The sequence below is a fragment of the Podarcis tiliguerta genome (genome assembly GCF_965153285.1).
Source record: "Podarcis tiliguerta genome assembly, chromosome: 1".
Taxonomy (NCBI): domain Eukaryota; kingdom Metazoa; phylum Chordata; class Lepidosauria; order Squamata; family Lacertidae; genus Podarcis; species Podarcis tiliguerta.
The window spans coordinates 104636742-104662168 of NC_139534.1; the positions used below are offsets into that span (position 1 = coordinate 104636742).

Consider the following 25427-nt stretch of genomic DNA (forward strand, 5'->3'; position numbering starts at 1 on the left):
TTCCTTTGGTCTCCCCGTCCGGAAAACAGCGCCTTCCTCCTCCGGCTTCTTCCGCTTCGATGACGAAAGGAGTCGGAGCGGCCACAACGACGCCGCGTCCCCCCCGGGAATGCACAACCGGACCGCGAGGCAAGCCCCGCCCCCTCTGGAGATCGGGCCTATCAGATCTCAACGGGCGGCGAGGCAGGTTCTTTGGTCGTCCAATGGCAACGGGCCTACCCGGAAAAAAGCGCGTGTGCGTCGGTCCGGCTGGCTACAAACTCATGTTGCTTTTCGTTCCCCCGGTCGGATTAGTTCCCCTGCCCCGCCAACCCTTTCCATCAACCTTCGCTTCGAATCGCCGGGATGTCGGCCGCGGCTGCGAAAAGGGAATCCGATCTCTCCGGGCAGATCGAGGACTTTGTGGCGCTGCTCAAGCGGGGCGGGAAGAGGCCTCGCTCGGAGGATGTTGCCCGGCAGACGGTGGGCCTGCTGCGGAGGATCGTGGCGAACGGGCGCTGGGACAATGCGGGTGAGAGAGGAGCAGGAGCGGCGGAGGCGGCGAAGGAGCCCTCGCCGCATGCACGGGCTCCTGTCGCCGGGCTTAAACCCTTTCTTCCCAGTCGTGCCCTCCACCCGTTTCTTCCCTAAACCGAGAAACAAAACCGCGATTTTACTTCGGTTGGCTCCTTTCTCCACAAGTAGCTGCGACGATGGCAGGACTTGCCTAGCTCACCATGCATAATTTGCCTTTCCACCTTGAGCGGCCGCAGGTGCAATGGAAGTTTATGACTCCTGCATCTTTTAAGCAGAGATAGGAGACCTATGGCCCTGTAGGTGTTGTTGCCCCTCCAGATCCCATCATCCCTGACAATTGATCGTGATGGTTGGGGCTGATGGGAGCGGGAACACCTGGAGGGCCACTTGTATTTTAAAGGGTTGTATTGGAAAGCTGATTATGGAAGGTGCTTCTTTTCCCCCCACCCCTATGTAGCTGCCAACATTTTCTTATACTCAATTCTTAGGGGGTCCCTAGATTGGTGTGCAAACCGTCTTCCATGTGATAATGGTGCATTAGTAGTGGTTTTCTATTGGACCTCCCATACATTATTACATATTATTGGTGGTTCTGCAATGCATCCTCAATGTTATCACAGTATTGCTGTCTAGAGGGTCACTCTTGTGCTGGCAAAAATAAGGCAAAACAATAACTCCAGAGCGTCTGTGATACGAGAAGTTACAACATTTCAGTTAAAAGCTATGGGAGATGCCCTGAATTGAAATGAAGCAGTATGTTTGCCGCAAAACATTTGCAGAAGTAAACAGTATTGAGAGTGGGATTGCATATAACCACTCCAATACAGTCATGAACACAAATAATATTGAATGCCCAATAAAAAGGATGTCTGGGGCTCTTAAAAGGTACATAAGTCAAACGCCTGCAAGTGGTTATCCTGTCCTTGCCTCTGTTGATCTGTGTAATGTAGGCACTTTTTACTGGATGTATCATCCTGATCTGGGTAGGCTTATTTTAATCACCAAAAAAAGGGGGGTGGAAAGTAATGCAATGTGTCACACAGGCCCCCCCCCCCCGGTTCCTGCCAACCGGATGCAGGCAGAATGAGTAGTTTGAAGTATCATTTGAGTGTCTGCTGTGAGGAGTAGACACCCTGTACTATGTAATTAACTTTGAAAGTTCCTTACATTTCAGGAGAGCTGATAAGCATAATTCGTCAGGAGGGTAAGAAAATGACTGCTGCCCAGCCCTCTGAGACCACTGTAGGCAATATGGTGAGACGAGTGCTGAAGATAATTCGAGAGGAGTATGGCAGGTAATGGTTGCTTTTGTTTGATCAGAACCTAGCCAATTTCTCTAATGTAGAAACCACCTGACCTTACCACACCTGAAACTTCTGTTTCAAATTTATATATAACCATTGGAAATTGTTTGTAGAAAGGCTTTCAGAACAGTTGATTTTGGAGTGTTGAACCTTTATTCAGCTATTTTTAGGACCCAAATTATTTATGTGATTATAAGCTGTTTTATTTATTAAATTTCTATACTACCCTTCATCCGAGGAACACAGGCTGGTTTACAAGCAAAAAATAGAAAAATTCATAACACAGTAACAAAACAATACCCGCCTGCCCCATTTAAAAGGCCAAAGTTTGTTTAATTAGTAAACATCTAAGAGAGGAGGAATGTTTTTGCCTGGCTCCTAAAGATATGTAGGTGAGCCTCCCTGAGAAAAGTATTCCATGTCTATGACAGGGGACTGATATCAAAATTCCCCACTATCAGACCACCCTCTTCCTGCCCAGTTGAAGGTCCAGAGTGTGACCTGCCACATGGGCTGCTGATATGTTGAGACAGCCCCATGGTCGTCATGGTAGCCATGAAGCCCTGAGCCACCCCAGAGCACTTTACCATGGCTGCTGAAGGCCCCTAAAACCAGCTGTCCAGGAGCCCTCAACACCATTCTGAGACCCGCTCTTTCAGCTCAGAATCATAGAATCATAGAGTTGGAAGAGACCACAAGGGCCATCGAGTCCAACCCCCTGCCAAGCAGGAAACACCATCAGAGCACTCCTGACATATGGTTGTCAAGCCTCTGCTTAAAGACCTCCAAAGAAGGAGACTCCACCACACTCCTTGGCAGCAAATTCCACTGTCGAACAGCTCTTACTGTCAGGAAGTTCTTCCTCATGTTTAGGTGGAATCTTCTTTCTTGTAGTTTGGATCCATTCCTCCGTGTCCGCTTCTCTGGAGCAGCTCAGGTTGGGAGACTGTGGGCAGTGAGGCAGGCAGTAAACCAGCAGAATCCCTAATCTGTCCCAATTGCTTAATGCCAGGAACAAATACTTAGATCCCCCACAGCAGCCCTGCTTTTATTTCACCAGCCCAGCTAGATGATGTAATTCAGCTGGGGGTAGAGTGACAGGTGTTGGTGAGAGTGGCTGAGTGCAGGCCTCAGGGCTTTGGTCCTGCAAAGAGGCATCCAAGCTTAGGAGTCTTCAGCTGTTCCTGGGGTCCTCCCTCGCTTACACAGGAGTGGTGTTTTAATCTGTTTTTAATATTGTGTTTTAATTGTAACCCGCCCTTAGGATGAAGGGTGGGTAAGAAATTATAATTAATAATGTGTTGCTACTGTATGTACCATTCCCTGGCAAAGTAATTACCTTGAATTAAACCACAATTGCACATGCTATTCTTTTTCTTTTCCGGCCAAACACACTCGAGCTGTGTAAGCAATATTGACCCAGGATATTTGGCTTTTAGAAGGACTAACATAAATATAATCAGATGTTCTTAATTCCTTCTTTGATGGGAAGCCACAGTGCCTGGTCCAGCGTGTAACTTACTCTTCCAGCAGGATTGTTTTTCCGTTTTGAAAAGGTCCCTTTTGTTTTGTAGGCTTCGAGGATACAGTGAGGAGAGTGACCAGCAGGAATCACTACACAAACTTCTGACCTCGGAAAGTAGTGACGACACTGAGAGTTTCAATATCTACTATCCTCCACTCAGGGCCAATATCATTGAAATTATTAGTGAACTGTTGATTGAACTAGGTAAGAGAGAGCAGTATAGTAACAGAAATAACTGTGGGAACTACATGATTGCTAGTAAAATGAGAAAGTTCCAATAATGAGTATTGCTGAAGTGTTCCACCCTTAACTGCTGCATAAAGCTTCCTTCCTATTAGGAAGATCAGAAATGGGAAGAAACAGGTAGAGCTTTTTCCATCATTTTCAGCTGGAGTAGTGTAAGAAGATTTTAGCACTCATGATATAGTAAGTGGTACAAATATAGCCCACCTAGGTTCAAGATACGCATGTAACCACAGGAAGCTACTTCTTGCATGGAATGAAAGCTAAACAGTTTGTGTCTGTAATCTGGACTGTTAAAAGTTTATATAATGCACACAATGCCCTTTCATCCTATTGCAATTGCAAACCATGGATACTGTCTCAGCAAACAGTATGTGTCATTTTTTTCTTTTTAATGCCATAAGCCCTTGGCAATATACGATTCAGGTATGGTAGGAAATAATGAGATTCCACCTTGTTTGGATTAGTGCCCTATTTCCTAGCTAATTTGCAGTGGAGGAGGTGTTGGGCCTGTCTTTTCTCTTATGGCAGGATTTCTTTCTTCTTTTCTTTTATTTGCAGAGGGCACCACTGACAACATTGCCATGCAGGCCCTGGAGCATATCCACTCTAATGAGGTGATCATGACCATTGGCTATTCACGCACAGTTGAGGCCTTCCTGAAGGAGGCAGCACGCAAGAGGAAATTCCATGTAATTGTGGCTGAATGTGCACCCTTTTGTCAGGTGAGGCCTGTTATCTGGGCTATCCTTGTCCCCTGCTCACTGTTGACTATGGAACACTTCTAATTGTATTTTTGTTTTGTTTTATTTATTTAACAAATTTAACAAAAATAGAAACTGTATATTTTAATCATAAATGATTTTTTTTTTTTCATTTATGGGAATGTATAGGCTTTGTGAACAGGCAGTAGTTAAGGGAAACTTCTTACCTTTCCCAGTAGGAGGATGGTAGTGTTTCTGATGATAATGGCTTTTATGGACAGTGTGAAAACCTTGCATGCATGAACAGCACCCATTTCACAATAAATTCTGATAGCTGGCAGTTTTGAGATATAAGAAAGCATTTCTTCCTATAATGCATAGTCAACACACCATTGATATTATTCCCACACTGTATCAACCAACACTTCTTGTTGTTCCAAAGTCTGCTGTTGCAGGCAAAGCTCTAATACGGGATCAGACTTTCTCTGTGATGGAATTCCCTGTCTGGAATTCTTCTGCTGGAAGTGGCAGGATAATAGTGTCAGCTTTAAACATATCTGTTCTCTTAGGTGTTTGGTGACTGACATATAGGCTATTCAGCTTTGTGTTTACTGATAAATCTATTTGTTGTTTCTTTGTTTAATACATAGTTTTATAGTGTTTTGGAAACTGTCCTATGGTTCTTTTGTAATGAAGAACAGTCTAAAGGTTCTGTCAATAATTGTTATAAATAAATAACATAGTGATTTAATTGCCACAAGTCTTTGTGGTGAATGATGAGCATTACTGTTTGTTTTTAAAGAATTAAGACTTGAGGGCAAAATAGTAGAAAAAATAAACCATAGGTGTGAATCTCCATTTTCAGACTTCTGACTGACAGATTCTGGGATTAAGAGGTGACGGATATTGTCAAGGAATCTGTCTCGTTACTGTTGACAGAAATAATGCTTGGATTAGTGGGACCATTGGTGTGACCTGGCATGAGATGAACTGTGTGCTCATAAAGCTTCAGAAACTCTAGCTTACAAGCATTACTTGTCTGGCCCTTCCAATGCACATTGTCACTTTCCCCTTTTTCTTTTTCAGGGTCATGAAATGGCTGTCCGTTTGTCTAAGGAGAACATAGAAACTACCGTCATGAGTGATGCCGCCATCTTTGCTGTCATGTCTCGTGTCAACAAGGTAGGCAGGTTGGGATTGTTTGGTTTGTTTCTGCTGCTATGTGGACCATACTGGGAAGCTTGTAGATTCAGAGTGGCGAAACTCTTTTAGGCCAAGGGCTGCATTGAACTATTGTAAACCAGCCACGGGACAAAGTGTAAAAAATGGATATGGCTTTTGAAAAAAGACAAAAGACAAAATTCTGTGGGCCACAGAAAAAACACCCCCAAAACTTTTGACATAACAGCATCACGGTGTAATACCTATGGAAGTAGTCATTGAAAGAACTAAAATTTAATTATTATTTTTTAAAGTTTTAAATAGAAGAAATGGAGGATGGGCTGATGGCCCCACAAAAATCTTTTAGCATCATGGCATCAGAGCCAGAGTCCAATAGCAGTCAAAATTCCTGTTCTGAAAAACTGGAGCTGGGGGGGGGGCATAAAAAAAGCTACATGTTATCTGGGGATTCCCATAGGAGAAAAATTGTGTTGGGTCAAGATCAGCCTTTTTGACAAGCAAGAGGGCCAGACTCAACTACAGTTTTGCTAGTGGAAGCCAGTGCAAGAATCCCTGCTAGTGCAACGGGCTCCCCCCTCCCCCCTTGCTTCCCCCAATACTCTCTGGAGGGCTGAGAGTCACCCCCAGAACAATGTGCAGGGGGAGGAGAGATCAATTCATTGGGAAAAACAGAAATGCTTGTGCTGCCAGAATGATCTCCTTAGTGCTATGATGAATTGTACCCAAAATTTGCTCCCCACTCGAGTTACTGGTTCTGTCGTACGTTAGGAATGCTTATCACCATGATGTGTCATGATCTAAGATAAATAACTTCCACCGCATTGCAGTTCATTATGATACTCTAGTTCCTGAATATTTCTGTATTGCAGGTAATAATTGGAACAAAGACTATCTTGGCCAATGGTGCCCTGATAGCTGTCAGTGGCACCCATACCTTGGCACTGGCAGCCAAGCACCACTCCACCCCTCTTATTGTCTGTGCACCCATGTTCAAGCTCACACCACAGGTAGGTGCAGTAACCTCTGAATAGTATCTCTATGGTCAAGAGCAACACAAATGCTCAGAGAGAGCCAGTGCTGCTGCACATGGATGAATCCAAATGCATGCATGAATATGGACCTTTGCTAGTGTAAGCAAGTTGCAAAATGTCCATGTGTCTTGTAGAGAAGACCATAAAGCAACCGTGTCAATGCACTCAAATCCTCTCCTGCACTGCTGGGTACCATTTGGATCGTATCTCTTCTGAAATCTAACAAGGCATATGGAATGGACCAAGGCTATGGGAACATGCAAGCGCTGAAAATGATATTGGATACAGAATTCAGAGGCTTGATAATAATAAGAAATGATAAGTTTTAAATAGTGATGGTGCCTTTGCTGTTCTCTCTTCCAGTTCCTTAATGAAGATGACTCGTTCCATAAATTCGTCTCTCCACAGGAAGTGTTGCCTTTCACAGAAGGTAGAATTTCTAAAAATTATTTTGAGAGGAAGCTACTTTGTAAACCACTTTTAGTGACTCTGGACCTTTGAAAGCCCAATCTATACATGTTTTCTTAGAAAGAAATCCCATTGTGTTCAATGGGGCTTACTCCCAAGTAAGTGTGCATAGGATTGCAGCCTGAGTTATTAAGCTTCAATCTTAAATTCACTGACCAAAAAGCAAGTCTCATTGAACTTCATGGGACATACTTCTGAGTAAACATGCAAAAGGTTGCACTGTTAGTACTAGGGAGATATTCACTGTGCTTACATCCTGATCTGCTTTAAGCAGTAACTGTTCTGTAACTGTTTCTTCAGCTAATATATTTTGTACATGCCTTCCTCCAACTCATATTGTACACCAAAGGCAAAATATGGTGTGATATCAGCAGTGATAAGCTATTAAGATAATTTTGGCTAAGCAAGCATGGGCAATGGTCCCCAGCTGCGTCTTTAACGCTGCTGTTCTGAGGGATTCTCAGTGCAGTTTTCTTTTGAACAAGCATGCTTATGATTACACTGTTGTGTACTCAGGCTTTGAATAATAGAGCACATGAGGCAAGATAGGTTTTTATTTCACCTCCTTTTGCTGCATTGTCTCAGTTTTTTCACTGATTCTTATGCGCCATACACTAAGTGCAAGGCTAATTTTTTTCTTTTTCACTTCTGTTCATTTTTCATTCAAATTGCATATTTTTCTTTCAGGAGATATTCTGTCTAAGGTCAACATTTATTGTCCGGTCTTTGACTACGTTCCTCCAGAACTTATCACACTCTTCATTTCAAATATTGGAGGCAACGCTCCTTCCTACATCTATCGTCTAATGAGTGAACTCTATCACCCGGCGGATCGTGAACTTTGAGCTGTGGACACCATTTATATCATGGAGTAGATGTGTACTTTCGCCTGAAGAAGCACTGCCAAAATAAAACGTCAAACTGCAGGAAATGGACATACTGTCTTCAAAAGATACTTTATTTGACCTTTGCTTTCTCTGTCAGAAAAAGCACTGCTCCAGTCCTGGGTTCTGTCAGCTTTATTGAAAGACATAGTATAAATCTTGGCTGAGAAAGTTTTAGGATAGCATAGAGGCCATAGTTCAGTGGTGGCCTAAACATCGAAGGGAATTTACTTGCAGCAGCTAAGCTACCTTCAGTCTGTCATCACAAATTCTCCTGTAACAGGTCCAGCTCCTTGATTCTTCTACTTTGCTTCTTGAAATAGGACACAGAAATAAAGTTTAGCTATTCAGATGGTTTCTGGTGGAAAGTAGCCTGCTCTCATTCTTGTTTCAATTAAATGCTGATACTTGTATTCAGGGCAAGCTAAAGTAACCAATTCTACAAAATAGCATCTGAATGCTTTAATTATTTAGTGAATTATTATTTATTGAATACCGCCCTATACCCAGAGATCTCAGGGTGGTTCAAAGAATAAGAAGAATTTTATTTTGGTGGTGATTCAGTTTGAAAATCTAGCCTGCATCGGTTGGATAATGCAAATCTGCATTTAAAAGTAACTCGAAATACCAAATGAGAAAAATACTAAGGTAAGCAGTATAATAATTTGGTTGAAGAAACAGTTCTGATCAAATGTTGAACCTGTGTAGGACCATAAAGGTATGATCATAAAGCAATGAGGCAAGGGTGTGATTCTATTATTATTTTACTATTATTATTATTTTACAAAACAAGCTTTCAAAAGCATTTAATTATACAGTGCTAGTGCAATGCAAGTCACTCCACATTTTTCAGGAGCACAGATGTGAATATTCTGCCTCATATATTTTTTTAAGTATTAGACAATCCTGGTCCTTGCTGAATGAATTCAGGATGCTGAAGTTCCTTCTTTTCTTGTGCTTTCAGAGTTGATCCTGGTTCCACAGTAATTTGTGTTCCATAACAGGAACATCTATTGGTGTTTGCCTCAAGCACTACCTGTTGAGAGGCATCAGCATTCAATGAAATTTAAGATCTGGTCAGCGCTTTCAGGTACAACAGTCTTTCTCTTTCCCAAAGCGTTGCCAGCGCTTCACCATTTTCTTTAGTTTAGCCAGATTAGGTTTAGGCTGAAGTGGAAAAAAGAACATTAATGACTTGGTCACACATACCTTAACTCAAAGAAAACAATCCAATAATATTGCTTATAAAATTCTGTACAAATTGATATTTAAACGGGGAATACCCTCTGAGTTTACTTTTTGTTTTTCTGCAAAATCAATTAAAACTTGTTGTCATACAATTATCATGAACAGTGCTTGTTTCTACTTGCCTGAGAGTAAGCCCCACTGAACTCAATATGACTTAACATCTGAGTAGATATTGTATAGGATTGCACTGGAAAAGATCTGCAAGAAATGTATTAGATTCTTGCCTGGTCCTGTTCAGAAATCCACATGGACATGGATGTTCAGTTCTGATTCCTCATGTGTTCCTTTACAGGTATTATTCAAAAAGGTAAATCTTATTTTGAAAAGGCCTTTATAGTAGTAGTTCACATAGGACTTCAACTGAACTAATTCTCAGATGAGATGCTGGATAGTTTTTGCACATTATTAAAGCTCTCTATCCAAACTTGAAGTAAACCACATACAGAAGAAGAAAACTGAAGTAGTGTGTTCTACCCAGGCAAACTTGATATTTCTGTTAGGATAAGCACACTCAGTCACTACATCCTGTGTATTTTTTCTGCTGAATGTAATACCTGGCTTTCCTCCTGCAAGTGATCTACATCAGCAAGAGGCAGCATCGAAGGTCTCCCATGAGCACATTGAAAAGGTAACTGACAACATGACAAAGCTTCCATAAGATGGCAGCTCTCCTCCAAAGTCAAGCTGTGATTGAACTTAATAGCACCTGAAAAAAGAAGAGGCTGGATGGAGTCAGTGGCGTAGCGTGGGTTGTCAGCACCTGGGGCAAGGCAAGTAATTTGCGCCCCCCCCCCCCGCTGCACTGTCCCTCCCCCAGATAGTCCCTCGCTCTCTCTCCGCACCGCACCGCACGCCTGGCACCCTCCCCTCCACAGTGGGCGGCGACCCGGCGGCTCGGATCGAATTTGCACAGCCAGCACTGCAGTGAGTGAGCCAGGTAGGGGCAGAGAGCTGCGAGTGCGAGCGCCCCCCCCCCAGATGTTGCGCCCGGTGCGGCCGCCCCCCCCCTGCACCCCCCACGCTACGCCACTGGATGGAGTAACTCTACAAGAAGGGCAGCTCCTTCCTAGCCATGAAATTGCATAAAAGGAGAGGGACACCCTCCCCCAAGCTCCATAACTGTGTTAATATCTGTTTCACTAAGGCAACCAACAGCACACAACTTACAACTCATACCTGTAGTAAAACCCGTTTTTTGCCCGTGAGGGTGAGGAAGAAACAATAGTTGTGAAAATGAAAGGCAGATTTCTCTCCACATTTCTGCTTGTGTATGCAAGTTTTTCACAGAATACACATGACATCATCCACACATCATCATCCTCATCAAAATGCCATTTCATTCCCCACTCCCCCATTACTGTTCATGGGGAGTTCACTTCGGATCCTCCATGAAAATGGTAAATCTGGATTAAATGGGAAAACAACATGGGATGGCATTTTGATAAGGATGATGCTTTTTAAATGCAGCACAAAACTTGTATGCATGAGCAGCACTGAGTTCACAGTAAACTGATATAATGAAGCACAGTTTCAGTATGAAACATAGATCCCTGCTGTTCTGCTTTTAATGAAAACTACACCTGTCCTCTCTGAAAGTGTGAGGAAGGTTTCTGTAGAAGAAAGGTGGCCCAGGATAAACAATGCTTTCCTCACCATGGCAAGCCTGGGAAGCCAGCACCTTCAGAATTGTTAGAGGCAGGGTCCCTCGTGCCCCTCCTGTGGATTGCAGAAGCTGAAAAACAGCAATTGTTTCTAAAGACAACTAAGAATGAAAAGTCACAGCAACTAGAGATAGTGAGGTCCCAGGTGGTCCATATAACCTTGCCATTCTCATGCCATGCTCTGCACCAGCAGTCAACTAAGGACATATCCGCACTTCCTGTTGCCCTGCTGCTTTCACTAGGTGAAACCCCTCTTTAGCACTCAATCAGAGCAAACAGCAATTCAGCTTCCCCCCTGGATTCACATTTGCTCCAATTTAGCACTAAAGAGCAGTTTTTCCCTGGGAAAGGAGCAGGGCAAGGGAAAAACTGCTCAGAAACAGCACAAGTGGAAATGGGGACGAGCTCTAAATTTGAAACAATTCACTGTTGCATCCAAGCATTGGGCCCCTTCCTCAGCAAGGAGGTGGGGAGTGATCAGCAGAGAGTTCCCTTCAAGTATTTTGCTCACAATCCCCTTCATAATCCTGGGGGTGGTTTGGTCCAGAGTTACTAATTGTTTTCCTTCTCCTAGTAAAAAAGCTCATTCAAGTGTAAGTTGTGAACAGCCCTCGGGCTGTTACAGACTGTTAGTTCCTTTAACAAAGGAATATGAATTCTCCTCTAGTTATTTTAGAACCCTACACAATAAAAGAACAATTTCTGTGGAGCACTGTATATTTTCCCTCCTTTTCCATGTAACAACAGCTTGTACCACAGATTCTCGAGTGAAAGGCCATTTGTGGTTAAACATACATGGTTATTTATTTACTGATGTATCTGCTCCCTTCTAGACACTGTTTTGTTACTGTGGGAGCTTCACTATTACTGGGCTGTGTTGTTTTAGAATCTCAAAGAAGGGGGTGAATTGCCATCGACCAATGGCAAGAGTGAAGAATGTACATTTGCTTTGAAACAGTTAGATGTCACAGGTCCAAAGGCAACATGATGTGGCTGCTCCCTTTCTTCCAACTCCTCCCCAAGCACATAGGGAGGGTTGGCTTTTCTTATCCTCCTGTTCTGGCCACTGGTGGGAAGGAGTCTGCCCCAACCTCAGGATTCCAAAACATGCAGATGGAAATTCAATATGCTTTCCGACTTTAGGAGGGTAATGTGCGAGTCATGTCTAATTCATACAGCTCTTCTTTATAAACCACACCCACCCACCCACACCATACCTCAATTTCCTCTCGAATGAACTCCTAAAAAAAATACAAAAGATACAGATCAGCCAAATGAGGTTATGTTCTTTTCTCACTCTCACAAACAAAATCTCTGTCCTTCAAAAAGGGATTATCAAAACCATGGTAACAAAATAATAATAATAATAATAATAAAAATAAGAATGCAAAGGATCTATACATGCCCATTTCAGCACAGCAGATGTCTCAGAGGAAAGTATGTGGATGGAACTAAGAAGCCTGCTATGTAGTAAACTTGCAGATACAATGTTAAATTTATTGTGTTTTACTTAGTTATTATAAGCGGCCCTGGAAATTTTGAATTGAAAGATGATACAGAAATGTTTCAAAATAAATTAATGGGTAGTAGTCAACTAAGTTTACTTGGAATACACCCACTGGGTGTAATTTCCGAAAAGTCATACAAGTTCTGAACTGATCTCTAGCCTGGTTCTTAAATTAAAAAGTCACAAATATGAGACTGTAGAGGGTGGCATGGTAGTGGTGCTCACCTGACCTCCCAACAGCTGAGTTGCAGCTGTTTGCCCAGAAGGTGAGGGAGAGGGGCAAGGTGGCACAAAGGTTGGTGCAGTGCGGAGCTCATCTGCCACACCAGCTGGTGCATTTGCACCACACCAACCTCTGCAGCTGGCAAGCAGCAGTGACTCCACTGTCAGGAGGTCAGTCCCACCACGCGGTCTGTTACTGGTGCAGGGTGCCACATAAGAGTTCTCCCACACTTCATGGTATCTTTCTGTTTTCAGGACTTCTTAGACTCCTAGTTATGCAGGGCAGGGAACAAGAGTAATTATAATGCAGACAGGACTTCCAAGCAACTTGCTGCCGAACGTTATTATAGAGCAGACATAGTAAATTATTCACATCCACATATCACCTGCACAATGCTCTTCATCACTGTCTGCCTGCCACGGCGCAATTCATTGGCCTCTTTCTCCACAAAACACAGTGGCACTTTCCCAATAAGAATCTGAGAGCGATTGTTCTCTGGAAAGGATAATTCAAGGCCTAAGTCCTCCAGACTTTTTTGGCAGCACCTAGAAATTAAAATGGAAGCACAAGACTCTGAACTGGAAGATCAGCCTTGGATATTCCTTTCCACCCAAACTACAAATTCCCAAACTACAATTACTGCACTTTCTTTAAAAGAAACACAGTATACTGTAATCAAGGATCACCACAATCATTTGCAGATATGCTTTCTTTACAAAGAAAAAGTGAGAAATAGTTCTATGGAGGAGCAGAGTTTCTATTATAGAGCACTACTCATTGTCATAGCTGTCAACTTTTCCCTTTTCTTGCGAGGAATCCTATTCAGAATAAGGGAATTTCCCTTAAAAAAGGGAAACGTTGACAGCTATGTTCATTGTTCAGTTCAGGGGGAAAAGTTTATGATTAGATTTAACAGCAAATGAACTTGTATTTGAACCTATCTTTTTAGATTGTAAATTTTATTATGATTTATGGTCAAAACATACTCTCTTACACCACAACCAAATAAATGTTTATTCAGAAGTAAGTTGCTTATTTCCAGGTCAGTGGATATAGTACGGTTTCTTTAAAGTTTGAATATTATTTATTTGTATAGCTGAAAACATTGCAAAAGATTAAAAATGTAAAACAGAATAAAAGCAGAACAGAATACATTACACAGTTAAAATAAATATTAAAACCAAACTTTCTGTCAGATAGGAGTTTTCTCCATTGAAGAATTTAGGTTATCATCCCCACAAACCTTTCTCCTTAAAGGCAAAACAAGCCACTTTTTCAGAAGTGTTGTGGGGCCTGTACCCTAATAAAGTTTAATCTAATAGCCAATTGATCTCCAACTGGGAGATTTAAATACTTGAACAAGACTGCTCTTCAGTCCTTGGAGATTGAGCAAATAAATCTTTTTCACTTCCAACCAACGTAACTTGGAACTTCATAATCCGTCTACCACAGAAGAGGAACAACTCAGAGAAGGAGATACTCATTCAGCTTCAATATCACCTTTACAATACCAGCTACATTGGCTGCCGGTGTGTGTCCAGGCCTAATTTAAGGTGCTGGTCTGTCTTATCCTTGTGAATCTGTGTTATTCTTGGTTTTAGAAATAATTGTTTTTTGATAACTTGTAGTTTTTATTGTTGTAAGCTGCTTTGGATGGACTTAAACCAGAAAAAGTTGTGTGTATTTTAAAAGAGAAATAAAAAGCACAGCCAATTCACAGTCTGGCTAATACCAACCATAAGAGTCTCCTCTGCTCCTCTGTAATCTCAGTCTCCAATGGGGGGCAAACAGTGGAGGCCAGCAATTTCTTCTTGCCCAATTTTTCTGGTTGCTTCTCATAGGAATCTGATAACAACAAATGCACTGTTATCTATCTTATATATAATAAATGTGCCTTACTGCCTCATCCTACAGCCCTATGTTTTAGAATGCAACATGCATGCAGTTTGAAGTAACATAGTACAGTATTTTCTTCAGCAGTGGACGCGAGACCTATAATATTAAGAACTGAATATTCTCTATTTTCAACTACAAGCTTGTTCATGAGACATGAGGATTCCCAGCCAGTATCAACCATGGCCATCCGAATAGGTAACAATTATAATTTCCTTTAACGCATGACCCACCCAAAAACTAGCCAAGCAAGCTGTTACAAGTATAGTGACTCCATTTAAATCCTTTAGCAAACACTTTTTGCAGTCCCAAGGGCTTTTCACATTCTTGAGCAATTTTCGCTGCCAGGCTACAACCAGAAAAGTTTCTCTTGGACTCTTCCCTGTAGAAAATTCATAACTCTTGTTGACAAGGAGGTCAATGAACTGTTATAGGCACAATGGACTGCTGCTGTGTTCTACTGAGTTGTGGCCAGAATCTCATGAGGCTTGAAAAATACACATCCCTTGTTGGACAGAGGAGATTATTCACAATCAGCTAAAAATATGGGATGTAAAGAAAAATCAAAAGACGCCAACGTTGGGGATGCTAGTTCTCACAATGAAACTGATGCTATATTTTCATTCCCTACAATTAACTGACATACATACATACATACATCACAACAAATCTAATACAGATTTGCATCAGAAAAGGAAGAAAGCTGATTTTTTTTTAACCACCTGAAACTATACCTGTAATAAGTTGCTCTAGGCGGATTCGCTCATGGGCTGCATGCTGGTCCACCAGCACTAAGAGATTTCCACCTAGATCAAAAGCATCATAATTCAGCAAATAAACTTGTGCTACAATTTCCTTTTGATCTCATCTCATCCAATAGAATAATTACAAGTTTTCTGAGCATATGCTGGAAATGTTAAAAAAAGAAAGAGGGGATATTATCTTATATGTCATGCAGCAAAAAAGTATCGGGGAAGAAGATAAAATGCATAATAGTTTCTGTTATTGTTTAACAGATTCTTTTAAATCTCATGTTTGAAAAACTGAATTATGTCAAAGGCTTGGTATGGGGAAAACCCCCCACCAAGGAAGTAACTTCTTACATACAAGCTGTGGCAATAATATTGTGTGTCAAGGATTGGAGATAACAAAGAATACTGAAAGTAAAAGAATAGCTAAAAAATGCTGAGATTGGGCATTAATGGAAAACCTGTCATATTACTTTCAAGCACTAGAAAAAAGAAAATCGCAGTATTTTTGCATGTTACTTTCCCAGTCAAAGAGCGAACTTTAGAGGTTTTAAGGGGTTAATATTGTATAGTCTACTCTGGATGCAAGGTTAAATAGGTTCTCTTTTGATATGTTCTACAGATGAATTCAATAAAAGTCTATTCTACACACTAATTTATGAATTAGCAATCATTATTTGAATCTACATCATATCATTAAGATATTTTGCAGATTTGTCCTATTGACCAGGGGTTGGGAACCTCCAGCATTCAGACCAATCCTGGCCCACAAGGGGGATCCAATTTGGCCCACAAGACCATCTTCCTCAGGTCACCCAGATTGGGCCATCAGCTGACAACATTAGTGACATCAACTGAGAGGCTGGATGATGGAGTTTAGTCTTGCACTGCCTGTGTGCCCCATTCCCAACACGGAACAGGATTGTGCAGCCAAGGGAACAGCATTTAATCTCTGCTCTTCAGCTGAGGAGTAGAGATTAAAGTCTTCTCAAAAGCAACATGGACCAGGATGGCAGCTTAGAAATGCCATTACCGGCTCAATATGTAAAGAGTTTTGTCATTGTCCCGGGTAAAGCCAATTTCTACAAAAGCTGCAAAACCCCATTACTTAGAGGAAGTAGTATTCTTACCTGTGTCTTCATTCTCATCTGCCGTAGTATTTATTAAACAAGCAATAAATTTATTGTCCACTTGATTAAGAACCTGTAACACATTCAGTTGACTATTCATTAAAACTTACAAATAAATCTATAATAACTGTATAATAATTCAACAAAAATATTTCACTAGTTCATCAATTTGTTGACATACGCCAATAAAACATTATTTGCTAACAACAGCTATTAACTACTGCACTGTCTGTATCTTTCCAACTCAAAATAAATGTTTTATGCAAATTGTTAGCATATTTACCTGCACTGAATCAATCATCTTCTTGGTGAACCTATATGGGTACAGGATGTTATGGATTTTCACAGCAAGATTATCAGCTTGCTCACTGCTCACATTAATAGCAACCTATAAAACATATAATCAAAATTAACTTATTAGGATGTCCGCTGGAGCAACAAATATCAGAACTCAAAATCATATGAACAATTGTTTTTAAACAATGTTTTTCGTAACAGAACTCGAAGTCCCATTCAAACAGTAGACATGGGTGTTTCCCACACCATCTTCAAACCTCTGTGGGACGCTAAATAAAGTTGTTACATCAGCAGTGTGCTGTCCTTCTGATCAAGATAGGTGGTTTTTTGCAGCAATCTTAACCAAAACATTTAAATTGGTCCCACTGATATTTGAGAAGCGATGTGGTCACCCACTCTAGAATCAGCATTTTGTTGTATTTGGAGTGGATGCAACGAGCTAGTAAAACTATCACCCACTATTGTTGTCACCTTACACAGATGCTTAATGTCTACATCAGTTTGCGATGATAATGATAATGATGGAAACTTGAAGCTGATGTTATTTTTTAAAAGGCAACAGCAGGAGGTTTGCTACTTTAACTTGACTATTGCCAAGTTAAAATATGAATATAACTTAATGGGCACAGTGTATACTTTCCATCACTGACCAACTCCTTCTATATATTTACTTGAAAGCAGTTTCCTTGAAGCTCAGTTGGACTCAGTTTCAAATAAATATGTTTATTCTAAAGAAAGCCATATCCCTCATGAGTAAAGAAACTTAATTTAAATGAGCAGTAAATGCAATGGATAATACTATAGCTTCCCTATCACATTATAGAATCCAGTTAGTCCTACAAGAATAATCACACTGCACTATTTACATTGCCAGAGATAACTGAAAACTGTGCTATAAACCATTTAGCTTATAACTAGGGGACAGTGCTTTATCCTCAAGTCAAGATTGTTGTTTTGGTAATCTAAGCAGGGCCTATAAAAGCAATTTAGCTTCCAAATGAAACAGGATAAGCTTTTGGAAAAGTTTGAACAAAAATACCACCAATTTCCAAATTGCATGAAGGACTTGTAGACTCAATAAGCATAAGAGGCGTGAGTGGTAAGTTTTTGGACAGTTCCATAAATCTATACAACAATTATTATCTCAGTCCAAAAATCACAATGCAACATAAAACAGAAGCAAATCCCAATAATTAATGGTGACGCAATTCCACCCACCTCTGGAAAGTGAGCAAACACAGGATTGTTCCATTCAGAAAACAAGGGCTGGAGAGATTCTCCTTGCGTATCTAGAAGAGAATATATGCAAAGTATTGAAACTATGGGGGATGGTTCATATTTTTTTCATCTACAAGTTAAGATAATATCCAAGTAGAAAAAGCACACTACCCATTATGATGTTTGAGATTTTATTTTATCACATCTGCATAAGATTAGAAAACCACTTCACTGCACTATTTATACAGAAGGATACAAAGCAAAGTTTGTATCCCCAAACCGCTGCTTAAGTAGCTCTGTCACCTTTAGGTGAGATTGTTAAAGCGTCAGGATCTTCCTCCAGTGTGTGTTTTAGTACAACAATCTGCCCTGCCTTGAAATGTTAAAGAGGGCTTGAAGTAAGTTGCTCATTCCTACTAGAGAAAACACATACCAGAACAATGATTCACCTTTCCTTGATTCATAAAGATCTCAAAAATTAAATATGGTGTCATTTCCAGACGAGAACTAGGACAATCAGAAGAAAGGGATTAATTTTCCTCTTCAAATCACTGTTGTTTACATAGAAGTAGGCACTGCATGCTGTCCACATTTTAATTGACTTTGACGCTTAAAGAATTATTTCCAATTCCACACATCAAGTGATTCATACAAGTCCCATTGTTAACAGACCTTGAATCACTCCAAGTTCCTGTTGGGACAGCTGGCAGAATTCTTTGGTTTGTTATTATTTAACATAGTACTCTATGTCCTGGCCTACCTCTGAAATCTTGGCTTGCTAAACTCCTCTCTTGCCGAGGTCTTGGAAGGAAGGGCACAATAAGCTCACTTCTAAATGGGTGGCATCTGCACTGAAACCCTAAATACCCAACAAAAGAATGACTTCTATAGATGTGCTTACAAGTGCTAGTCTACAAAAATGTCCACTTGCTGTTTTTATTATAAAAGGATCAATAGGTGATTAGCATAATACAAAACATTAAAAAATCACATCAGTGCAACACTGTAATGATGGAGAAATAAGATTTAGTCAACATTTTATGAATTACAAAAGACACATCAGCAAGGAGACCTGCGTATAAACTGTTCAGAAATAAAAGAACAGTGGTTTTCAGAAGGGAGTGGGGGGGGCTGGGGGGGGGGAAGAAACTCCCAAGTGCTTGAAGGAAAAATCATTCCAGGCCCAACATGTTTCAGGGGCATGTTTTGAACAGTTCTCATCAAGTGCATAAAAACACTGGTGACAATTCTTGTTCAGAGAATGCATTCCCTCTCCCTTGGAAGGACTGTTCCAAAAGGTGTTGAGACTGAAATAAATATTTTTTTCAAACACCTGGACTTTCTTCCTCCCTCTCCCCCCACTGCCTACCCCGCTACAGGTGGTTACATGGTTTTGTGCTTATAGAATCACAGAACTGAAGGGGGTCTTCTCGTCTAACCTCCTGCAATGCAGGAATCACAACTAAATAATCCCTGACAATAAGTAAACCTGAAAAAACACTGTGAACTTACCACTCTCCATGACGACGTTTACAGCCACTGTGCTTATATCTTTAGTACATACAGCCTGAGGTTCCTCGCTGGGAGCAGTATAGGTGCTCAGTCCAGTCAGTTTGTTGATGTATACCATCCTACCCAACGAAGCATCAAACTGCTGAAACCATTCGGAATGATACAACTGTGGCTCTTCCTCCTCGGCTGCACTTGAGTCATCTGCAGCGTCCTCCATATTGCCAGTCAAGTTCACATTTTGCAGTTCAGAGGCTTTTCCAGCTTGCTTTATAAATCCATCCACAACGCCTGTATTTTCACAGGAGCCTTCAGAATCAGCCCCTTTATTGGACAAAGCTAAACTTCTGTTTGGGGAAACTGCATATTCCCCATCAGTGTCAATGAAACAATGGTTGACATTATCTTCCGCGTTCCCAGGTCTTGTGCTAGAGATTCCTACAGGATCACCCTGCTCATCAGAGGCTGAAGCAAAAGAAAAACCCTCCGCTCCTGTTTTTCTTGGGGAAATTTGAGGTATTTGGCAAGCACTGTGCAAAAGATTATTTTGAGATAGGTGGTCATGTCTGACTTCATCTTTTTGGCTTGAATGTGCTTGGGATTGTTCTGAAGTATGCCCTAAAGGTTCTGTAGTTAAAGTTTCTATAAGGCAGTCCTTCATTCTAGATACTTTAGAGGCAAGTGTTCCTGTGAAGTTAGCGTCAGAAAGAGGTTTATTTTTTATCTGAGAGTATTCTGTCAGTGTCAGAGGACTCTCCCTTATATGAACAGCTTCTCCATGTAATAGACTTTCTTCTATGGAATGCTGAGATCTTTCTAAAGAAAAAAGGCAATCATGACCACTGTTATTAGACACAAAATGTTCCTGAGTTGGAATTTCACAAGTATTAGAGTTCTGAAAATTTGTATTCTCATTAGTGGGATACCTGCCACAGGCTGGCCTTTTAACCTCACTCTTTTCCGCATCAGTTGTTGGCGTATTCTTTAAGTTCCCATAATGTCTTCTGAATCTATCTAATGATCCCAGCTTTGGATGCAAGCTTAGTTTTGTAAAGCCACAGGGTCTAGGCCTAACTGAAGGCTCAATCATTTCCCTAGTCCGCGTTGCACTGTCTAGATGATGAACAGGACCTGAAGGTGCCTTGTAAATAAATTCTTTGACATGTGATGTTACAAAGTCAACACTACCATGTGGAGGAAAAGAAACTACCTCAGTCTTTTGACCCGACATGTTCTTCTTCCTCATACATTTGTTTCCAATGGCAGCACAGGTCCTCAAATTTTCTTCAGCACTTGGAGTTTTCTCTGAAAACTCTAGCTTTTTCCCAAATATATCCTTGGCACTTATTGGACCCAGTTGTGTCTGTCTGTCTAATGAACTGTTAATTTCTGTTGTTTTGTGAGGCGGCAGGTTTTGCATCAGATGTGTTATAAGGCCTGTGGAACACAACTTAATTTTTTTCCTTCCCATTACCACTTCTCCATTGACATTTGATCCTGCAGAAGATTCCCTACCTGTCACTGGCTTATATTTTCCTATCAATCCGTGTCCAAGAAGAGATTCACCTTCAAACTCATTAACATCTTCCATAGATTCAATACGTCTCAGAGTGACAGTGCTGGGGTTACTTTCCTGAAGGGCTCTGTCTTGTTGCCTATTTGCACAGTTATCATGTTTCTCAGTACAAAGTGAAGTAGAAGCATACGTGTCTATTTCTAAAGCAACTGTCCTGTCCTGTTCGCTGATTTCTTCTGAACACTTGGAATTAATTGGCTCAACAGGGAGATTATCAGAAATGTTTGATTCTTGGTGTAGGTTACCCAACTTTGGCAAGCTGGGAATTGTGCCATTTTTGTCAGGCAGACGATTCTTCACATTACTGCTACTCAGATCATGAACAGGTCCAGCACTAGTCAAATCTGAGCCAGCATCTATTTCCTCCAAATTGTTAGTTGGTGCTGTGTGGTCTGATGTCTTATTTTCATGAATTAATTTCCTTTTGACAGACTTTGACTGCAGATTAAACATTTCATAAGAATCCACAATATTATCAGAAGCTCTCTTGAAACTCTCCTGCAAGTCCTTCTCCTCAAGGAGAGATGGGTGTGAATCTACAGTTTTAACTAAACAAAAGTCATTGTTTTCATTAAATTCTTTAACGTCTTCACCACACAGCTCAATAAATAAATGTTCTCGCTTTAAAAAATATTTTACTCCTTCCTCAATGCAATCTAGGAGAGCATTCCAGTTGTGAAACTCTATTAGAGTTTTTGCAGGTTCCAAACACACATCATACGCATCATATGGACATTTCACATTGATGATAAAGACTCCATAGAGCTCTGGGCCAGAGCGCTGACGAGCAGGACTTGAAGTAGAAGACCCACTTTTTGTCTTACATATAATGCTTTGTTTTCTTAATAAAAAGTCAATAAGTTTATGCAATCTTGTTTTTAATACCAATCTATTATTCACATATAGAAACTGAATATTCTTATTGTAATGCCCTTCAGAACTGATAAAACCACTTATCTCGAATCCTGCAGATTTATAATTTATTTCTCGTAATTTCTGGGATCTACCTAGATCATAAATCTGAGAAAACCGAGATCGTGTATCTTTTGTCTTTGGTAACTGAAGCACCATTGAACAGGAAGCATCATTCCTTAAAGAAAATGAGATGGAGGGATGAATAAGTGAAAGAGCCTCTACTTTATGCCTCACTCTCTCAAATTCCAATCTGGAATCCATGCACTTTCTTCTCACAGGTAATTGGTGGAATAAATTGTATGCAGTCACCGTTGTTCCAGCACTTGGTCTATTCAATTCTGTTTCAGAGACTTCCAGTCCTTTTCCATTGTGAAACAGTTTCAGGAAGGTTTTTGCTACCTTATTTGTCTTGGATGATATTTCCAATATACTGGCCATGTTTGCTATGCTTGCCAAAGCTTCTCCACGGAAGCCATAAAACTTTAGATTTTCTAGGTCTTCCACTGAGTAGCATTTACTGGTAAAATACCTATTTCCCACTTTGTTGAGGTCATCTCTTCCCATCCCACTGCCATTATCCACCACCTGGACTTTAAAAGTTTCCATATCCAATCGGACAGCCACACATGTTGCTTTAGCATCTATGCTGTTAAGGACAAGCTCCTCAACACATTGGCCTAGTGAGTTGATGGCCACTCCAGACCGCAAGCTGGTTTGCACTTCTTCAGCCAAGCATTTGATCATCACAAAAGTGGAAGGATGAAAACCTCAGGAGACTGGATATGTACTGCCACTTTCTTTGAATCCCCTATAAGAAAACAGAGTGAAAACAACCAAAAGCTTAATAGATATATTTAGCCAGACTCCTCATAAATTCCTTAACATTTCCCTAGTTTGTTTCCATGGTCATTCTTGTTGCCTTACAGCACAATCCTATATTTGCCTCCTCATAAGTAAGCCTCATAGAGGCAAATGGTGCTTAGTCCCAGTTTGCAGCATTTGTCAACAAAATTCAGTTCTCAGTTTAGATAAGTTCAGCAATTGCAGAATAGCTCCATTTGTTTCTCAGTTGATTCAACACTTCTTTATGTTCTGTCCAAACCATATGAACATGCACATATACACAAAATCCAAAGTCATCAATGCCAAAGCTAAATTATGACAAATAACTGATTTTTGGTGAATTCAAACATGTGGTTTCACAAATTAAAAACAACACACATATACATGCAGGATTGTGTCAACTTAATATGGGTGAAATTAAGCATAACTGCTGAACACTAATGCATAGTGCCATAATTTAGCTGGCACCCGAATGGTAATAAGTATACACAAACATTGTGCTTATTACAAATGTTCTAGATGGGGGCTTTATATTGTAAATGGGGCATTAGCAACATTTTTAACCTACTGGATTTTCCACAGAAAGGGTAAATCTAAGGAAAAATTATTCTCTGGTATTTTCATGCGAAAAACATTACATGGATGCTGCAAAAAATAAAAATAAAAAAGAGAACTGATTCCACAATAAACACTTATCTGGAAGCCTCCAAAAACTGTACAGTCCATTCAGACTAGTTACACACAGTGTGTAGCTAGTGTGGTGTTGGCTTTGAGAGGATGCATAAAGTTAAAAAATGAAAAAGGAAGCACCAGCTAGCCACTGCTTCCTTTGCTTCTTGGTTACTGCAATGCCAACTCCCATTGCTTAGGCCAGTATTTGCAGAGCAGGTATAGAGTCATTGTTAAAATACTGGCTGAAGCACAAGTTCAAAACTATCCTCAGTTTTGACACTCACTTAGGAGATCTTGGGCCAGTCACCCACTCTCAGTCTATCCCACCTCATGGGACTGCTGTTGTGCCAACCAGGGTTTGAGAAATAGAATAAAGAAGTACCTAGAAGGATTTGAATAAAGCCAATGCACTTTTAAAAATACAATTAAGACCCCTTGTGAAGCGATTCCAGCTGATGAGGGGAAGGGGGGGTATATACCCGCCTCTTTGCCTCGACTAAAGCAAGACTTTGGGGTGACCAAAGCTGGAGAGAAAAGCAGGTGCTCCAGACTTTATAAAGACAAAGTAGATAGCGGTTGGGCTGCCCCGGGTAAACCACTGGCCGGACTCTGTCTCCTCCCTCCTTGCATCCCAGGCGTGGTCGCAACAGACCCGCTTCTCCTCCTCGCTCCGCCTCCCGCAACCGGACAAGGCACCAATCCACATCCGTGGCAGCCAAATCGACTTGCATCTCCCGCCGCCTCAGCTGGTGAAATTAACTGTCAGGCACCACCTGAAAACTCGACGGCGGCAGCGCTGAGGAGGGAGGCCTGTCGTTGTTGTTCTTGCTACTGCTGCTGCTCAACAGCCACCGGCGAAAGTATCGGGACACCGATTCCCCGCGTACAGAAACACGTTGCAATGCACCCTGGGTATTGTAGTCTTTTCGAAACTCTCATTCTCCAGCCCCGCTGGTAGGATCCTTTGCGTTTGCCGCACATAGTCTGTGTTGGACGGAAGGGCCGATAAGTCAGCCCTGCAAAAGCGGCGTGGAATAAGTAGCAGCAAAAGAAAACTGTAGGCAAGGGAGCAAAGGAACTCAGAAAATTTGTTTCTAGCGCTGTGCATTCTTTCCATCCGATGAACTGGGCTCTAAGCCATGAAAGCTGATAACATAATAAAATTTATTAGCCTTTAAGATGCAATGATAGTGTTTTAGCTGAACAGACTAATGCAGCTGCCTCTGTGAAAATTATTCAGAGGCCAAGGCAAATCAGGGGATGAATGTTGGGTTTGAAATGGAGCCTTTTTTGTGCTCTTTAAATTCATCAGATCTGAGCATTAGCTATATAGCCTTCTCAATGCAGTACAGACTGCATACACATGAAGTGTTTGTATACCAGCTTTATATGGATAGGCTCCACTTTTAAGAATGTAAGAGCCTTGCTAGATCAGGCCAAAGGCCTGTCTAGTCAAGTAACCAGTGTGGCCAAGCACATACCAATGGGAAGCCTACAAGTGAGAAGTGAATGCAACAGCACTCTTCCCACATGTGATTCCCAGCAACAGGCATTCAGAGACATATAGCCTCCAATAGTGGAGATAGAACATAGACTTCATGGTTAGTAAGTAGTCTTTGATTATCCTTTCCTCCAGGGATGATTCATTCCACCAGTTTTGCCAAAGGCCCAACTCCATCATGCATCTCCTACCCCTGAACTATGCAAGCTTGTCATTATAAAAACAACTGTTTTAAAAACTAGTGCCTGAGTTTGATGTGTTTTCCCTTCTTCCCTCCTTGCCCCTTTTCCCTTATGTGTTGTGGCTTTTTAGATTGTAGGCAGAGGCGAATTTTGGGCAGTGCAATGGGTTCCACCGCACTGGAGGCCGCTGCAGGGCTTTGCAACTATAACATAGGGAATTGAGCAGAACCAAAGGTGAGAGGCCAAGGTGGTGCCAGATTTTGGCCTTGCACAGGGTGCCACTGACATTTTAAAGACCAAAGTCTGCCATTGTTGTAAGCCTGTAGACAGGGGCTGTCTTGTTTTAATTGATTGTATGTAAAGCCACTCTGGGAGCCTTGTTGATTTAAGAGCAGGGTATAAATGCTCTAAACTTTTTTTGGCATCTGACTGTCTCAAGAGACAAT

At 41.2% G+C, this 25427-nt stretch overlaps 2 protein-coding genes across 15 annotated transcripts; one reads left to right on the plus strand and one right to left on the minus strand.

The window, feature by feature from the left end:
* The first annotated feature begins 226 nt into the window (after positions 1 to 226).
* Positions 227 to 9197, plus strand: EIF2B2 (eukaryotic translation initiation factor 2B subunit beta). The gene is made up of 8 exons (XM_083448761.1): positions 227 to 511; positions 1691 to 1811; positions 3395 to 3549; positions 4150 to 4313; positions 5379 to 5474; positions 6344 to 6481; positions 6869 to 6935; positions 7661 to 9197. Exons 1-8 carry the CDS (start codon positions 346 to 348, stop codon positions 7816 to 7818), a joined length of 1065 nt encoding a protein of 354 aa, XP_083304887.1. The 5' UTR covers positions 227 to 345; the 3' UTR covers positions 7819 to 9197.
* Positions 8604 to 24353, minus strand: MLH3 (mutL homolog 3). Of its 14 annotated transcripts, none has more exons than XM_083447592.1 (13): positions 23778 to 24353; positions 19296 to 22591; positions 18544 to 18642; positions 17784 to 17854; positions 16552 to 16656; positions 16269 to 16341; positions 15124 to 15195; positions 14233 to 14341; positions 12882 to 13041; positions 11984 to 12007; positions 10759 to 10837; positions 9660 to 9811; positions 8604 to 9024 (listed from the first exon to the last, which is right to left on the minus strand). In XM_083447592.1, exons 2-13 carry the CDS (start codon positions 22525 to 22527, stop codon positions 8944 to 8946), a joined length of 4257 nt encoding a protein of 1418 aa, XP_083303718.1. In that variant the 5' UTR covers positions 22528 to 22591; positions 23778 to 24353; the 3' UTR covers positions 8604 to 8943. The 14 variants fall into 14 exon arrangements, 8 of the variants coding, with proteins under 8 accessions (XP_083303718.1, XP_083303720.1, XP_083303719.1 ...); XM_083447594.1 differs by having other exon boundaries at positions 24072 to 24193; XM_083447593.1 differs by having other exon boundaries at positions 23951 to 24171.
* Positions 24354 to 25427: the final 1074 nt, after the last annotated feature.